This window comes from Myodes glareolus, chromosome 18 (assembly GCF_982192425.1).
Source record: "Myodes glareolus chromosome 18, mMyoGla1.1, whole genome shotgun sequence".
Lineage (NCBI taxonomy): Eukaryota > Metazoa > Chordata > Mammalia > Rodentia > Cricetidae > Myodes > Myodes glareolus.
Window position 1 is genome coordinate 8,139,357 of NC_142043.1, and position 19,007 is coordinate 8,158,363.

The 19,007-nt window shown below is 44.1% G+C and overlaps 1 protein-coding gene across 2 annotated transcripts in view; it reads right to left on the reverse strand.

Moving 5' to 3' along the window:
• The window catches only part of Kif6 (kinesin family member 6), a 303,195-nt gene that overhangs the window by 233,298 nt on the left and 50,890 nt on the right, over window positions 1-19,007 (reverse strand). For both annotated transcript variants that reach the window (XM_087897899.1, XM_087897898.1), the window contains exon 4: window positions 4,526-4,673. In XM_087897899.1, coding sequence (XP_087754025.1) covers window positions 4,526-4,673 — 148 coding nt within the window. The remainder of the gene's footprint in view (window positions 1-4,525; window positions 4,674-19,007) is intronic.

Here is a 19,007-nt window from a genome sequence, read left to right on the forward strand (position 1 = left end):
AAATTAAAATGTATGAGCTAGTCAATAAGAAGTTAGAGCTAATAAGCCAAGCAGTGTTTTAAATAATATAGTCTGTGTAATTATTTTGGGTCTGAGCTGCTGAGCGGCCTCCTTCAACAATACTTAATTTTCTTTCCTTTCCTACTACTCAGAATTTTATATTCTTCTAAAAAAAGAGTTATTATTTACTCTCTCTCTCTCTCTCTCTCTGTGTGTGTGTGTGTGTGTGTGTGTGTGTGTGTGTGTGTGTACATGCACATGAGTTCAGGTACCCACAAAGGCCCGAAGAGGGCATCAGATTTCCTGAGCTGGAGTCACCCAATGTGGGTTCTGGAAATGAAACATGGTTCCATGCTGAGAACAAGCTATGAAACACTCCTGTTCTTGCAAAACTGACATACGAGAAGCATGTCTACATGTCAAGTCCTACCAAAAGTACCTGGGCACCAATGAACCACGTGGCTGTTGCTACTGTTACTGCTGTTGATAAATGTTTCCAAGTATTATGTCTGGAATCCTGCAAACGGAGAATTAAGTATGATGGGTTTCCAGGGAAGAGTAACCGGAGAAGGACAACCCTCCTGAACATGGATGGCATCTTCCCATGGGCAGGGGTCCTGAACTGAGTGAGTGGGAACAGAGAGGAAGGGCTTGAGCACTAACATTCATCCCTCCGTCTCTGACTGTGGACACAACATGACAAGTCAGGACATGTTCCCACCACCACGCCCTCCCAACACGGGGTACTTATATCCTCAAATACTGAGGCAAAATAAGCTGGTTTTGTTGGGTATTTGGTTACAGCTCTGGTCAAAGTAGATAAAATAATATAAGAATATAAAAGGAATGGACATGAGAAACCAACAGTGAACTTGAGCCACCATCTGTAATGGGACACTCTCTTCTTTAGAATTAGGATAAGAAGTCAGGGAAATGGCCAGCCCACCACCCAGGCCATAAAGACAATGCCTCGGCTCATCCAGCATTTTGCTTCTGCAGTTTTTCTGGCACACACACTCCAATCTCACTGAGTGATGTGGCGAGCTACCTTTCTTGGTCCTTTTCAGCATCTGGGTTGCCAGACTGTAATGTAGCACACATGTTTCCTGCAGACAGACATTTCTTCTGACCCAAACAAGTGTGAGCCTCACAATGCTCCAGTGTGAAGAGAAGGAGTCCTGAAACAGATGGAGTCCTCCCCAGTCCAGCGGAAATGCGGGCTCACTCCCTGGCTTTCACAACACAGGCTGCTCTGGGCGCTTAGTTTGTCTTGAAGGACTTGGCTTTAGTCTCATGCTGAGCTCTCTGATCTAGGACAACTCGCAGAGCCTCTGGCTCCGGTCTCCACTGTGGACACAGTTCACGTTGCACTTTAAGTTGCCCGGCTTGTTGTTAGTCCAATCCACTATGATTATGATGAACGTGTGTGGCCCATGGCAGAAACTGGTCCATTTCAGTTTCCCTGGCTGTCAGTTGGTCAGGTGGGCTTTCTCCAAGTCCAGGGAATTACTTGGGATGATTCATAACTGAATAAGGTTTAGAGTGACATCAGTGACAAGGCAGTATCCAACAACCCTGACGATGGTCAGTGCCTGGAGACCTGAGACTTCTCGAGTGCTCTTGGGTTAGCACGGAGAAGATCTTAGAAGAGACAAACTGTGCTTTCCATTAGGAGAGGATTGTTTATTCTAGTCAGCCTAGCCAGGAAAACTGGCTTCAATGATTCTGAGAGCTTCAGAAGGGATTCTAAAACTAGGCAGTTATCATTAGGCCAATGGACATACATGAATATTGATGAATATGGTAGCAATCGCTAAGTGTTTGCATGTACAGAAATTAATGGTATGGTAATAATGATCATGAACTAAGCATTCTCAGTGTGATAAGAAGTTTAAAAGTTTATTATTATTATTTTTAATTACATTTGTCTCTGTGGATGCATGCATGAAAATGTACTGTCTGCAGAGGCTAAACAGAGTGCTGATTCCCTGGAGCAGAGAGCGGCCTCTGTGGGTGCTCAGAACAAAGCTCGAGCTCTCTGCACGCACGACACTGAGACATAAAGCCACGTGCCACCAGGACACACATCCTCAGAACCCTGTCAGTTCTTCTAGGATGACAGCTTTCCTCCTAGGACCATGGCAATGAAAGCTATCAGAGACCACAGCCCCGTTTGTGAAATGTGTGAACAAGGCAAAACAGGTAGAGTCGGGGCTACACGGGACGAGAAGGCTCTGGGTGTGTACACACCACTCAGCCCTTCCTCCTCCGCCTTCTCCGGCTCACAGTTGGCATTCTTGGGCCAGTGAGAGCAGAGCTGAACTAATGGATAATTGCTGTTTTATGGATGGCAATTAGAATTATGCAGCTCTCAGCAATTTCTTCTCGTCTTTGCAACTCAAAATGCAAATAACATTCAGTAGGGAATTCCAGAATGACTGCCGCAGCAAGCCAGTTAGACATTTATACAGAGTCCAAGGACTTGCTGGAGCTGGAAGGGAGGCAGAGAGCTTCCAGAACAGTTCAGCCCTTGCTTTCAGAAAATGGAAAGCAGAAACCCACAGAAGTTAAGTGACTCATCACAGGAAATGGATTCAAACACAGCCAACAAAACAAAGCCAATCTGAACTACAGGGGAAGCAGTTTGGCTTACAGAGTTGTGGGCTGGCTATTGTAAGAAGTGAACCCAGAGAAAAGTATCTCAATGGAGGCTCACTTTTTCCAGTGCTAAGATGGGAATCAAGATGCCTAGTTTGCTAGTTACAATATATGTTGTATTTAAAAGTCCCACATGGAGAGATGGCTCAGTGCTTTAGATCACTTTTTATACTTTCAAAGAACATGGGTTCAATTCTCAGCACCCATATGGTTTCTCACACCAACCTTACTCTAGTTCCTGGAAATCTAATACACTCTTCCGCCTTCTGTGGGCACCAGGCATATGCATATGTGGGCATGGACACACATGGGTAAAACATTCATAAGTAGGTAACATATACAGGAGAGACAGGGAATGCCTCTAGAATGTGATTATGTTCACTGCAGTGGGATTTGTATTCTGACAAATTCCTCCAGCTTCTATTATTACCATGGCAAACTGACAATCATGCCGTCTGATTGGTTTGGTATTTTAGGAAATAGAAAAAAGATTTGTCTTAGTAAAAGGGTTTCCAACTGCAGAGATACTAGCTGGAAAAAGGTGTGATTTGAGTGGGAAATGGCTCCGTGGATGAAGTACTGGCTGTGGCAGCATGCAGATCCAAGTTCAGATTCCCAGAATTCATGTGAAAAACTGGCTATGGTGGTGAATGGCAGTAACCCTAATGTCGGGCTGGGGGGAGAGAAGAACACCCCAGAGCCCATTGATCAGCCAGTCAAATCAGTGAGATCCTAGCTCAAAAAAATGGAAACAGAAGAGTATCAGTGGAGAACAATAGAGGGCCTCAAACATCAACTTCTGCACCACTCCCACACATACACGCTCACACATATGCATGTTCACACACATGCAAGTTCACACACATGCACAGCCCCACACATGCACACTCACACACATACATGCGTGTACACTCATACACATGCACACTCACACACATGCACATTCACACAAATGCATGCTCACATACACGCAAGCTCACACACATGCACACTCCCATACATACAGTTCCACACATGCACGCTCACACAATTCACACTCACACACATGCACACTCACACAATGCACACTCACACACATGCACACTCATACACATGCACGTTCACACACAGGCATGCTCCCACACATGCAGGCTCCCACACATGCACATGTCCACAATGCACGCTCCCACACATGCACATTCATATACATGCATGCTACCACAAATGCACATTCTCACAATGCATGCTCCCACACATGCATATTCCCACACATGCATGCTCCCAAACATGCACGTTCACACACATGCACGCTCCCACACACTCACATTCACACACATGCATACTCACACACATGCACGCTCACACAATGCACACTCCCACACATGCACATTCACATACATGTACATTCACATATATGTATGCTCCCATACATGCATATGCACACACATGTACAATCTTATACATGCAAGTTCACACACATGAATATTCACACACATGCACACTCACACACATGCAATCTCACATACATGCAAACACACATGCACACACGCACATATGCACATTCACACACATGCACACTCACATACCCAGCCCCACTGCATCCATTACACCAACTCCTACTCCACCAAAAGCTTTCTCTCTGAATCTGTAGGCATCTCAAATTTAACCCCAACCCTTGATGAAGTCCCAGACCTGGTATGAGAAGCACCTTGTTTATTTCCACTCCTCTGGCAAAGTCCAAACCTCCTTAAGTGTAGAGACCAGTGTTATTCTACAGTAGCATCTTTCCAAGTGGGTACAGTGTAACAGATAGATGCCTTAGCACATTTCCTCACCATGGTGCACTTGCTGAATAGATCAAATTACATGTGAACTCTATTTTCTTTACCTTTTGCAACTGCTCAAAAACATATGAGAGAGTCCTTGGGATGATGCCTCTGTCGCTGTAGCGCTCAGCCCCGCCTGTGATGGTGAAGGTCTTGCCACTGCCTGTCTGCCCATATGCGAAGATGGTACCATTGTAACCTGCCAAGACACTGCAAGAAGAAATGACAGTGTTATAATAGCTAAATGGTCACCCACACTGGTACTAGGGGCCTCGTAGTTGAAAAGCAGCCTAGGGTTATCACCAAAATTATATTTATAAAGTATTTACAACATCTATGACATCCCAGCTACAGTTGTGTGTGTCCTAAGGTGCCTTTGTAGGTGTGCATATAGAGGCCAAATGTTAACACTATGCATCTTCCTAAATACTTCACCATATTTTTTGAGACAGCCTCTCTCATTGAAATCAGGAGCCCCAGGGAGCCCCAGGGAGCCCCAGGGAACCCCAGGGAGTCTCCTGTCTTTACCCGCCTATCTCTTGGATTACAGCTCATGCTGCCAGGCTCAGCTTTTATGTGGATGCTGGAGACGAAACTCAGTTTGTCATGTTCGGGTGGCAGGTATTTTCCCCACTGAGCCATTCCCTGGCCTTTAGGATAGTTTTTATCCAGGAATTTTAGGGTGTTGATGCCTTTCTCTCAGGAAGGACATGCCACTCAGACAGTCCAGCATCATCATGCTGTTTCTGGGTTTATCACTAGGCTAAAAGAGGGAATCAAGAAAGATCATCTCAGTGAAACAGTTTTGATTTGGCAAGGTGTCTGGCTGCCCCTGCATGTAACCCTCTGGTACATCTTAACATCGGTAGCCACCCTACATTTCTAAGTACACCCTTTGGCAATAGTGCTTCTTGAACTGTATTTCCCTATGTAGCACCTACCATCAACACAAAGCCCTCAGGATCCCCCCACACCAGGATGATTTTTTTTTTTTTTGGTGGAAGATGTTGGTCCATGTGTGCTATTTAGACCAGCCGAGCATCCTATGATTTGACAGGGGTCTTAGGAAGCCTTCGAACCACCATCTGTAATATAGGGCTTTGAAGTGTGCTCTGTATGATGTGGGCTTTGAAGAGTGGACCTCTTAACTAGGCCACATGCAACAGGAAACTCTTGAAGTTTTGCTATTTTTCTTGCTTACAAGTGGCTCCTTGATCCCCAAGATGTTATCAAACCAGCTACCAGAAAGTCAGCTAATGGGGCCCACGTTCCAAGTGAGTTTTAAGTGGACGGCTCTCTGAACCCACGTTTTGCTATTTGCATGGGGAATCCTGCTCTATTCGGCTGCTGAGATGCCTTCGACACTTCACTCCCGATCTCTGTTTTTGTGACGTGTTGAACGACCGACCTTATAGTGTCCTGAGACAACACAGGTGTTGACCAGACTTTATTTGAAGAGATCAGTTAGCGCTCAGCGTCCCACGTAGCTAGAACCCTCACAAACCATGTGTGCAGCCACAGACTGATGTGAGCTCTGCTCTGTAGAGAGGTGCAGGAGTTACTTACAAACCTGAAGGACTTAGTACAGGGAGTGGGAAACAAACTACTGAGCACCAGTGCTCTGTTTCCAGGAAGGTGGGTCATGTTTCCAGCTGTGTCTTCACAGAAACTGTACACTGTTGACATTCCCAGCTTGTAAGAGGCTGTGATTCCCACGATGCATGAAGTTGGATTGTTACTGAATCTTTTCCATCAGTGGAATTTATCACCAAGGAGACAGTGTCTCATTGTAGTACCATTCGTATGTAGAATGTCCCTTGCCACAGATGCGCTGAGTAAATGCGGTCTACAACTTTAAGTATCAGACCTTAAGCACTGCACCGATTCTCGACAGAAAGAATTGCTTAGACACATGAGGCGGTATCAGCTGTAAAAAGCAAAGACTTTGAGCACAAATTAGCATTTCCATTTGAACATAGACACAGTCTATGAGAAGAGATGCCTGAGGGTAATCTGTGCGTCCTCACTGGCCATCCATCCGATTTTTTATATCAAAATCTTACCTCACACTGCTAGCCACCTGTCTGTCCGCTCTAACATGTGTTTCCTTATCTGCTGTGGGATGGAAAACCAGACACCACAGTTCCACAGAACACAGCATTTTGTTTTAACAAAAGAACACAGGACCCACCTACTCTCTCCAGCCCCGATAGTGGCGTATCACACTGCACCAGTGAAAATTTACACAAAGGAGCAATGGTGAAATCAGCCCATTTCCTTCATCTAGAAATTCCTTTTCCCAAATTAATCTTGTGCTCACTGTGTCCCAGGCATTTCCACACGCTGTTTTAGCCTCATCTGCCCTAAGAGAAAACACAAGTTTAACATAAAAATATAGAGAAGATGATACAACAACCTGCAAGCTCCATTCCTCCACAAGAACACAGACAACATGGCAAAAGGTGTCAAGATCTCTTCCTCATGATCCTGAAAAGTATCTCAGGTAATGCTTTTAAAAAATGAAACAAAAAACTCAGTAGAAACCTTGAGTTTCATGGTGCTTCAACTTCAGAATTCCTAGCCTTTGCTCCAGTTTCAAGGAAACCTTTAAAAATTATGTACCTAGAGGAATGAGAGCCTTACACCCTGGGTAGCTCAGCTAGTGCTGAAGGAGCAGTGGGGCCCTGGAGCCCCTCACAAGCCTCCCCAGCCTGCTCCTTCCTCGGTTCCCAGCAAAGCTCTACTTAGAGAGTGGAATACAACTCTTTTGACTCAAAGTCCTCACTGTGCACGGACCTGGTTACAGGCAAATATGTAACATCCAAGTCTTCTGGGGAGGTAAGACCAGTGAGCTAAGCATGAAGGTAGCAAAACCTTACAAAGTTGGTTGACAATGACAGCACAATACTTTGAAAAGACCCTTGACACTTTCAGGATACTAGAAGACCATACCCAAAGCATATGCCTAGTGAGAAAGGACTTGAGAAGAGGTTTTGTTGTTGTTGTTGTTTTTTGGTTTTTTTTTTTAAATCTCCCCGTGATTGGCCTCGAGTCTCTGCACAAGAAGTGAGTGACAGAAAGACAGAAACACAAAGTTCTAGATGTTGAAGGCATGTCTCTACATAGAGGCAGAAATGCCCCTGTGGCAACTGGGAAAGATATGTCTAAGCCATTTAAGGACCACTTTACCCACAAAACTGACCTCTGTGCTAACTGGACAGAGACCACATGTGCTAGTACCTTTTCTATTTCTGTGATTAAAACACAGGACACTGACCAAGGAAGAAAGAGTTTGTCTGGACTACAAGTTTCTGAGGAGTCAGAGTCCATGGTGGCAAAAGTCACAGCACAGACAGGGGGGCCAGGGAAGGAGGCCAAGGGCTCACATCCTCAAGCGTTAGTGAGAAGCAGAGAGCAAACGGAGAATCAGACCCTGGCCTCAGGACACACTTCCTTCAGCAAGACCACCCCTCAGATGTCCCCACAAAACACCAGCAACTGCAGACCAGCTGTTCAAACACTGCAAGCCAAGGGCAGAGCCCATTTAAGCCACCACAGCACGGGGATGAGACAGTTAAGGGAGGTGGTTCTGGTGGCAAAAGCAGCTTCTGTGGCAGATGTGAGGACCTGAGTCTGAAGTCCCAGCACCCATAGAAAAGGCCAGTGTGCTGTCTGTATACCTGCAGCCCCAGCACTGGGGAGCAAAGTGTCTGGAGCTGACTGGCCACCAGCCTAGCTCTAGGTTCAGTGAGAAGTTCTGTCCCTTGAAGGACTAATACGGAGAATGATGGATGGGACAGCAGATATCTCCTCAGGCACAGGCTCCGCAACTAAAGAACAGGAAAAACGCGACTGAAGATTTGGTCAGTCACTGCCCCCCTCTGTTTCTTTGCCAGAATGGACAAAACTTTTACAGAATTTCTATGGAAACCAAGGGTTATGTACAGACAAAACAATCTTGACAAGGACACAGGTGAGAACTCCTACTTTCCAATTCCTGATAACTGGAAGGCTCAAAGAATTTGGACAGGAAAATACTGACATAATTTTTTGGTTGTGAGCCTAGCCTTCAATGGTTGAGCCATGGTAGGTTATGCCTTTAATCCCAGAACTCGGGAGACAGAGACAAGCAGATCTCTGTGAGTTCAAGAGGTCTACACAGTGAGTTACAGGACAGCAGGACGGTTTCACAGAGAAACCCTGTCTTGGGGAAAAATGCTGACATAAGGGGAGCAATATGAATCAATGGAATTGAACTCAGAGTCCAGAGTCAGATCCCACGTGGAGGCTGGGATGCAATGAAGTTGGCTAGCATTGTTTCAGTGCTGTCTGTCAATTACAGCTGGTTTCCCAAGTGTGATGATGAGATTATTCAATAGGAGACAGGATAAGGGAAAAATAGGAAGATGGACAAAGTGGGACAAAGTATGTGTGTGTGTGTGTATATATATATATATATATATATATACATATGTGTGTGTGTGTGTGTGAGTGAGTGACTGTGTCCACATGTATGCAGTTGTCCACAGACATCTGAAGAGGACATCAGATTCTACAGAGCTGCCATATACAGACACCCACTGTTTGGCACGTCACCTACCTTGCAGGGGAACTGACAACAAAATTGCAAGCCACAGCACATGATAAACTATATCACAACATAGCAAAAGTCAGTTCAAACATAGAAAATAGGGCCAGAAAGGTGACTTAGAAAGTAAAAGGTGCTTGGTGCTTGCTGTCAAATATGAGGAATTGACTTTAATCCATGGGAACCACATGATAGAGAAAACAGACTTCTCTGAACTATACACACATACACCACACATACATACATTACATACACATATACGGTCATATACACCAATACACACCCCAAACATACATACACACCCCAAACATATATACATACTCCCTCACATACGTACAACCCCCCACAAACATACCTATTCATACACACAAAATACAGTCTTCACACACATCCTACACATACACAAATACCCTACACACATACATATATCATCTACACACATACGTAGTTACATGTACATACTCATACACATGCAGTCATGATACACACACATACACACATACTCCTCCTACATACTTATATCTCCCCATACATGCAAACATGCATACTCATATTCACACACACACCCATACATACACACTCTCCACACACATCCCTCCCCACACACATAACCCCCCACACACATACATCCCCCACAGTCACACATATATATTCATATACACACACCTCATACAAACACACATACTCCTCCATGCATAATACATTCCACACACACATACATACTCATACACATACACACATACCCATGCACACACAAAAAGCAAGCAATGAATTTACATAGATTTAAATGTTTATTTCTGATGATTAAAGAAATATGTCATCTTTATACCATATATCCATATATTTAAAAGAGTAAACTGTTGATATGCTCAGCTCTAAAACCTATGTTAGATAAAGGAAGCCAGCCCCCAAAGCCCATATATTGTAAGACCCTGTCTATGTAAAAGTATTTAGATAAGCAAATTCCATCAGGATAGAAAGTGGATTAATGTCTGATATCATATGAGTGAAAACAGAAAATGGGAAACAGACATTCATGCAGTCAAGAATGTCTTCTGGGGTGACAAAAAGTCCTAAAGCCAACTGATAGTCACTGAAAGCTACACAGTTACGCTAAAAACAACTAAATTATATTCAGTAACAAATTCTACTACATTTATCTGTGTGTATATGTGTGTGTTATGTGCATGTGTGTGTGCATGAGTGAATGCACGTCCAAGTGTGCACCAAAATGCTTGAGTAGAGGTACATGAACAACTTAACAGAGTGGGTTCTCTCTGCCATGAGGGCTCTGGGATCAAACTCAGATCCACAGGCTAAGCAGCAAGAGCCACATCACTAGTTCCCTAAACAATGTTGTGTCAATGAGAAATGTCTGGGCAGCTGAGATATTACAAGGAAGCTGCTATTCCAATACAATGATGAAGAATCAATACGCAATCCTTAGTAACAGTCATTTGGAAAACACAGACCAATTAACATGAGAATACAAAGTTTAAGCTAACTGAAATTATAATGATTGAATTTTGAATTACGCTGTTTGGACCACTAGTTCCTTCTTAGTACTGCTAGCCTTTCACACGCTACAGTAGCTGAAAGCCGCTTCTTGTGACATTCATAGAGCAGATGGTTTCTGTCCTCTTCCTAAAATAAAGTCCCAAGTCCTTCACGAGCAGCCCAAGGCAGTAATTTGTTGCTTTTCTTGGGCGATGTGTTAAGTGACTCAACGGTTCGCACTCAGAATATCTGACAGCACACATTTAACAGCACAAAGCCTCTCTGTTGTTATTGTTTGTGGGTGTGTGTATGCACATTTCAGTGCATGTGTTCACGTGTGTGGGTGTGTGTATGCACATTTCAGTGCGTGTGTTCACGTGTGTGTGTGTGTGTGTGTGTGTGTGTGTGTGTGTGTGTGTTCACCCAAGGCTGGTGTCAAGAATCATACTCAATCACTCCTCTACCTTATATATTGAGATATTGAGGCAGGTGTCTCAATCAAATCCAGAGGTCACAGATGGTTGGTCTTTCCAGATGCTTTGCTTTGCAGACCCTGTCTCTAGCTTTTGAATCTGGAATAGCGTATACGAGGCCTTTTCTGTGGGCTGTGGGGGTCTGAACCCTGGTCCTCATGCTTGTGTGGCATGTTCTCTAACCACAGAGTCATCTTCCTAGCCTCACATAAAACTTTTAAGAGATATTCAAATAACTCAGTTTGGCCATATGTAAAAATGATGGCCCCATGAATTCAGCCAAAGGAGCATGCAGCTTGCAAAAACTGTAGCAGAATGTTGGTCACAGAACACCCACTTGTCTGTATGAGAGAAGTAGACATCCAAAGTGGTGAGGCCCAGCCTTCAAGGAATCTGAAAGATTTAAAGAGGTGAGTCCCCGTCCTCCCCACCCCCATCCTGGCCTTCATCCATTTACAAACCCAAGTGTAGGGACCTGTGACGCAGGGTCAGACAGTCTCATTCCATGACAAAGCCTCCCCAACCCACCATCTATAACAGCAAAGGTTCCCAGAAGCTACAGGATGCCAATCAGGCAAATTAGAGTCACTCTGGTGTGAATGTCCAACAGGAGAAGAAGGGAAGAAGGTAGAAGATGAGGAGGAAGAAAAGATCTTTTTGCATTGGGATCACTGAATCACTGCTGCCCTAAGTCCTATGCCCTGCCATTGTGCATAAGGGAGCTGGGGTCAGAGGGAGGAACTGGAACACCAACCAGCTATGTTGGGCCAATTTGAGTAACCAAGTTCCTCCCTGCCTTTTTTCAGTGGTTTGTGCAACCCAGTTAAATAAACCCAGAAATCCTCTGCTTCTGAGCTAGGATTTATTATCCTGCAACCCAGAGTGAGAATCAGCACAGTTCCTTCAGTGACTCTGCTGGGAGCACAGCAGGAAGGGGCTTGTACCCACAGATCTCCTGAGAAACCAGGGATGTTAAACATACAGGATTGTCTTTCCAATGGGAAAGATTTAAAACCTGTTCTTCCTCTCCGGAAAGCTGGATATTGGAGGTGATTAATTGCCTGCTGATCTGTCTTATCTGTTGGGTCAGGCCATGTCAAGCTCCTACAGCTAGGTGACTAGTAATCTAAATGACCCCTGCAGCCAGGGGCTCCCCAAACTCCCATAGCCAGGATGGAGATACATATAGTCTAAATGTCCCTTACAACACTGTAGAGCCAGGGCTTCCTGAACTTCCACAGCCAGGAACAGAGGTGGCTAGTAGCCCAAATGACCTCTACAATCTCTATGACCAAGACCTGGCCAGATCCTCCCTTAAGCCCTTAAGCTAGTATAGGTAGCCTGTCTCTAGTACCCATCTTCTTGGAAGAAGTGACATGTACCCCAGGTTGAGTGTCAGTGTGATTTTGCTTCCTTGTGCACCAGGGATTGTATTATAGCAGGAGACTGTCCCACATTAGCCTGTGCACCAGGGATTGTATTACACCAGGAGACTGTCCCACATTATCCTGTGCTTAAGAGCCTGGGGATAAACTGCCCGGCATCAGACTCCACAGAGTCTTGATCCAGGTTGATGTAGTCAATCTGAACTGAGCTTTTATTCTCACCTCTTCAGGGTTTGTTTTCCTGCCTGTTGTGATCCTCTTGCTGTGGCCAAAGAGACATGATGGTCTCATGGTGGTCTGGAGCAGATCTTCTCAGGCACAGTTGCAATCCTTTTTGTGTGGCTTATGCCCTTTAGTTTGCCATGGTCTTCAGAATTTCCTAATGGCCTACGACAAGGGGGTTTCCCAAATAGATGTTATCTGCCAAAACTTGATGGCAGGACTGTGCCAACACACAATGACAGAGTGCCAGCAGCACATACGCAGGAATGCATGAGCTGACAGCTATTCACATAGACTACAGAAGGTCCCACAGGGTCAGGCACTGTCCTTTCTAAAACCATGCTATGGCATCCTTAGTTCACCTACAAACTTCACTTCTGTGAAGTGAGTTCATACTCAACCCTAATTGACCTAGGGCAAACTATCTACTTTTTGGAAAGGAATAGCCAAGAGAAGAATATGCAGATTAGAAGTAATCAGTGAAGGCTGGATGATGGCTCTGCCACTGGAAGCCCTGGCTGCTCTTCTAGAGGACTCTGTTCCCACCACCCACACAGCCACTCACAACTGACTGTAGCTCCAGTTCTAGGGTAACCAGCGGCTTTTCTTTGTGTCTTCAGGTACAGCATGCACATGGTACACAGACATACATACAGGCAAGACACTCAGACACATAATATTTTAAAAAATAAAATAATTAATGAACACATTAAAATATATTTGTAAGAAATGAAAATTGTAAGTATATTTTAAGTGGTACTTTATGCTTCTGTGAAAACTACTCAAAACCTTCCATAATTTCCTGTCTGCATACTGATTACCAGTCAAATACAGCCAGTAGGGCACTTTGTTTTGATGGTACTGTCTGTGTTTAAGTCTGAATACTCAAATCGCAGGCCCCACCCACCACTGCCACACCCACCACTGCCCACTCTCACCAAGTGTTTAACCTGAGCTGCCAGCTCCCAGTCCTATGTTGAGTTTTTAATATCAGAGTGACTTAGATAAATGCCACAAAAGTAGCACTCTTTTAAGAAATAGTTCAGAATAAACCAAGCTAAATTTCAGCATCTTCAGGTTTTGTAATGTCATAGTGATCACCCCATCAAGCAGCTGCCCATGAAGGAGGGAAACTTTCTTAGCATTGCCCATGTTTTATCAGCCTTAAACAAGACTATCAGATGTGCCCTTTCTCCTGAGCACAGGCAGGTCCTCCATTCTTGGCTGCGTGGCGAAATAGGATGAGCGGCTCTCTGTCTTGAATGATCTGTGTTCCCTCTTCTTCAGAGGTGGGGCCTGAGGAAGGGACTCTGGAGAGTTTTCCCAGCTCTGGGATTCCCCAGCTCTGGATTTTGTAGAGTCAAACATTATCACAGGACAAAATCCAAATAATTGTTCTCGTAAAGAACCCTCCAGTTCACCAAAGTCACCAAACAGTTTCACGGCCGGAAGCTGGTGAACTAAACACAGGCAGTGTGCTCTTTCCTTTGTCTCCCCTCGTTCCCGGACAAGCACCTGGAACCTGCAAACGTCACAGCAGTGCACACAAGTGACCCCGTCAGAACCCACTTAGTCCCAGGACCTGCTCTGGTTCGAAGGCAGAATGAGAGATTAAGAGCAAGGTATATTTTATCTTATTTGTGTGATGAAAAGTGCACTGACTGCAGCGTTTCTGACAGATAATTCTTCTGTGACCCTTGAGCGTAAGCACTCGGATTCATTAAATAAGTAATCGTTTTCAGGTGTGCATGGGAAGAAGCAGTTAAATGAAACAACCAAGTTGTATACAGTAACGTGGGGAATTCTGTGTTCTGTAGAGACATTCTTAAAACTTTGATTGATTTTATTGGGTTTCTATTATAGAGACATAAACAAAAAAAGACACCTGAGTCGTAGGCCAAGATAACGCAGATCACCAGGTTACTAATTACCTCTGACTCCCAGGTTTCTGGATGGAAGAATAATTTTTCTAAAATTGTAACACCTATGTTGTTTATCTCTCTCTGTGTCTCTCTGTCTCTGTCTCTGTCTCTCTCTCTCTGTGTGTGTGTGTGTGTGTGTAAGAGAGAGAGAGAGAGAGAGAGAGAGAGAGAGAGAGAGAGAGAGAGACGTCTGGTGCCTTCCTCAATAATTTTCCACCTTGTTCTTTGAGACAGAATCCTACTGAGGTGACTAAATGGCAGTGGTCACCAACATCCCATTCCCATGCGGCTTTCAGGTACATCCCGGATATTCTCTAAGACAGCTGTACTATAAAGCTGAGAGGTGGAATCGAAAAGACATCACCTGATTGGATAAACACATAAAAGAATGGAAAAAAAACAGAGTGAAGAAAGGCAAAAGACACAGATTGGACCTTTTCTTAGCTAACTGTCAAGCTGTACAAGGTCAAAATCATCTCCAGGGATGAGGACCCGCTGACAAGTGTCTGCAGAGGGAGCTGTTATACGAGAGTGTTTTAGAAGCACACTATAAAAGGAGGCACAGGAAGATCAGCGGGAAATAGTATTCCCAGGACTCTGGCACGCATGTTCTTTGCTGCTAGTGCATATACACAGGAGCTAAGACACAATCTTACTGCGATTCACAATGTTATCAAGGGGCTAGAAAGACGGCTCAGCAGTTACTGATTGCTCCTTCAGAGGTTTTGTTCCCAGCTCCCATATGATGATTTCTAACCATCTCTAACTCCACATCTAGGAGAGCTGATGCCCTGTTCTGGCCTCCGCAGGCTGTAGGCCTGTATATGATGCACATATACATTCAGGCAAAACACTATAAAGTAATAATTTTAAAAAAAGAGTATGGTATTAAGACTCTAAAGCAATCAATCAAATTAATAAAGATCTCTATGTACACACACGCACACACACACACACAACTTTCTGTAACATTTCACATCCATACGGATCAAAATTGAATTTGTTACTTTTTCTTTTATAGATAGTCTTACTTCCTCAAGTAGTCATCACAAGATCTCTCTCCTCCAGACACTTACAGGACAAACCAAAGCAAACCTTGAAAATGAAGCTGGCAGGCCTCACTTGAAGGATTTGAGGGGTTAGCTGGTATAGGTAAATGCAGTTGGGTACAACAGACCACATGATGCAGGTAAGTGATGATGTCATCTTTTCATTGGTTCTCAGCTTAGACCCACACACTTGTTGCTGGCACCACACACAGTGAGGGTCCTATGTGTCTTACAGATGGGAATGCCTGCAGATCTATCATCCTGCCATGTGGAATCATCAGTTCCACAGAAAATCCTGCCAAGGACTGTTTTATAATGCCACTAACTAGGGTAGTTAACATTAGGACAGAAAATTAACCACAATGTCAACAACAAAACTACATCACCCATTTAGACGGACGTTAAGGATGCTTCCTCCCCATGTACAAATTGAGGAGAGGATCAACAGTCCAGGAAAAAGACAGGGTGCCTAATCTTTCAAGGCCTTTCCCCCTGAATGCGGATATCAAATGGGGATTTGGGGGACAGTTTCTAGTAAAGCCAGGGGCTTTAGAGAAGAGGATGAAGGAATGCAGATATTCTCCTTTGGTACATGACAGCTGAAAACCCTTTCCAATTCCCTGTCTGGGATTCAAGGACAACAAAGGGATTGCAACTTACAAAGAGTGACTAAATATATTTTACATAAAAGTTAAGGTCAGTTGCTGGAAGGCTTGCACACTTGGAAGGAGAGGGGAGGGGCAGAACCACACAGCCCCCTTTGCCCTTGCTTTACAGTTAGCTGGCTGTTAAAGGGGAACAACAGAGGGCTTTGTATGACTGCAAAATAAGAAATTCTACAGAATGCTGGCAGGGGGGTGGGGTAGCTTCATAGGCTTTTCTGTGCAGAAGGCTGGTAATGGGGTCCTTGACTATACAGGAAACAGAACAACTCTTGAGCACAGACTGGAACATACCAGAACTAATGTTGGCCACTAGGAGCTGTTTTCCTGGCCCTTTGAAACATCAGGAATTAGCTTTTTGGTACAGTCCACTCTCACAACGATGGCATTTTGGAAGCAGCCTTGAAAAGCTCGTGGATGCATATGCATGGCCAGCTAGCTGTATGAAGCTGTCTTCTACATAGACAATGTAAGGGACGGGCCTGAATCACAAGATATGAGTCACATGCTACATGTGGGAGACGAATGGCTTGAGAAGTCAGTGATAACTTCCTGACACCTCCAGAAGGAGAGACACATGGTGATGGCGAACAAAGGTGAAACAGAGAAAGGGAAAATAGAAGCAATTGCATTGCAATTCCTGAGCTCCTCTCACTCCACGCCTGCACCCTCATATGCAGAAGTCAGTCTCCCTGATCCCCCCAACCTCTGGCCACAGAGATCAATCCTCCTATGTACAAAATTAGTCTCTTCCCAGGGACTGCTACCTTGCTTTCCCCACCACCTCCCAGGGGCCTGTCTCCATTAACCAACCAACTAACTATACATCTCCTTCTATTGATTACTTCTGCCTTAGAAAAGAACCAAGCTTATTTCTTATACTATTGAAAATACTTAATTTTTGGTCATAAAATTATATTAATTACTTTTCTAGTTGCTGTGACCAAACACCTTGACAAAAGCAATATACGGAAGGAAAGGTTAATATTTTAGCTCACTCTTCAAGGGTACAGTCCTCCAGAGGGTGTCAGGGTGGCTGGGGTAGAAAGTAGCCGGTCACATTGTATATACAATCAGGAAGCAGGAGATAAATGGGGACTACATTGTCATTTCCCAGCCACCCAGACCCTAATAATCACACAGAAACTATATTAATTATAACACTGTTTGGCCAATGGCACAGACATCCCTAGCTCACTCTTACATCTTAAATTAACCCATTTCTATTCATCTATGTATCGCCATGAGGCTGTGGCTTACCGGTAATGCTCTAGCGTCTTTCTCCTTCAGCACTGCATGGCTTCTGCCTGACTCCACCTTCTTGTTCCCTGAATTCAGTTTAGTTTCCCCTGCTAGCTATACGCTGCCCTGCCATAGGCCAAGGCAGTTTCTTTATTAACCAATGGTAATAAAACATATTCACAGCACACAGAGGAGAATCCCACATCAGGCTGGTGCGCAGCTCACCCTTTCCTTCTCAAGGAGTCTAGAGCCCATGGACTAGTGTAACCTAGGTTCAAGGTGGGTCTCCCCATCCTCCCACATCAATTAACATAACAGATAGTCTTGATTAGCTAAGTCTCTCAATGGAGTCCAGATCCTGTTGCTAGTCAATATTAATCATCACAGTGACTGATTCATAAATACATGAATATTTGCTTTAAAAAACGTTGTTACATGTGAAGTCAAGCTTCCCTCAAATACCCCACAAACACGACCTCAAACTTACTAATTTAGAATGTAACTTGAAGGAGTTTTTATTTATTCGTTATGTGTAGCATAGTTTCATGTCTCTTTCCCTTTGAGACAATTGCTCCCTTCCCCAATGTGTTGTTGACTTGCTTTGCTCATGCTGTGCCTTTTCACAGCAGTCGGTGCACATCATCCTTTTACACGCTGAGTCTGTACAGTATTTCACAGTATAAAAGTCTTACCATCGGGGGCTGGAGAGATGGCTCAGTGATTAAGAACACTCATTGCTCTTCCAAAGGTCCTGAGTTCAATTCCCAGCACCTACATGTCAGTTTACAACTGTCTGATGTCATCTTCTAGTGTACAGATGTACATGCAGACAAAGTACCCATATACATAAAATACATAAATCTTTTTAAAAAAAAAAAACCTTACCATGGTCGTGCCAGGGAAGATCAATGACCCTCGCCACCTCTCTACTCTGGGCTCTGCTGGCACTGCCAGTGTTCTCTATGCTGGTTCTACCAATACACAAAAATCAGTTTCTTTCTGCTTTCCATTACTCTGGATACCATCAAGCCCTTGTTTGGTCAGTTTCATGGAGATGGACTATCTCATACTTTAGATTTTCATTCATCCGAAGGCTGGAGAGATGCCTCAGTTGTTAAGAGCAGGTATTGTTCTTCCAGAAGACCAGAGTTCAACTCCCAACACCCACATCCAGCAACTCACAAATGCTTCTAACTCCAGCTGCAGGGGATCAAATGCTCTCTATTGGCCTCTGCATATATGTTTACACAGGCATACTTTTCTAATTTTAGAGTGAGCACGGGTTTTCTTTCATATTAATTTGTGAGGTTATCTTTACAGTATGTATTAAAATATTTCATATTTTCTCCAAATAGTAACTTACCTTGGCTTAAAACTTTTATTACATTTATTTATTTTGTGTATGGGTATTCAGGTTTACAGTGCCTATGTGGGGGTCAGAGGACAAATTTCAGGAATTAGTTTTCTCCTTCTACCATGTGTGATATGTGATTCCCCTCTGTAT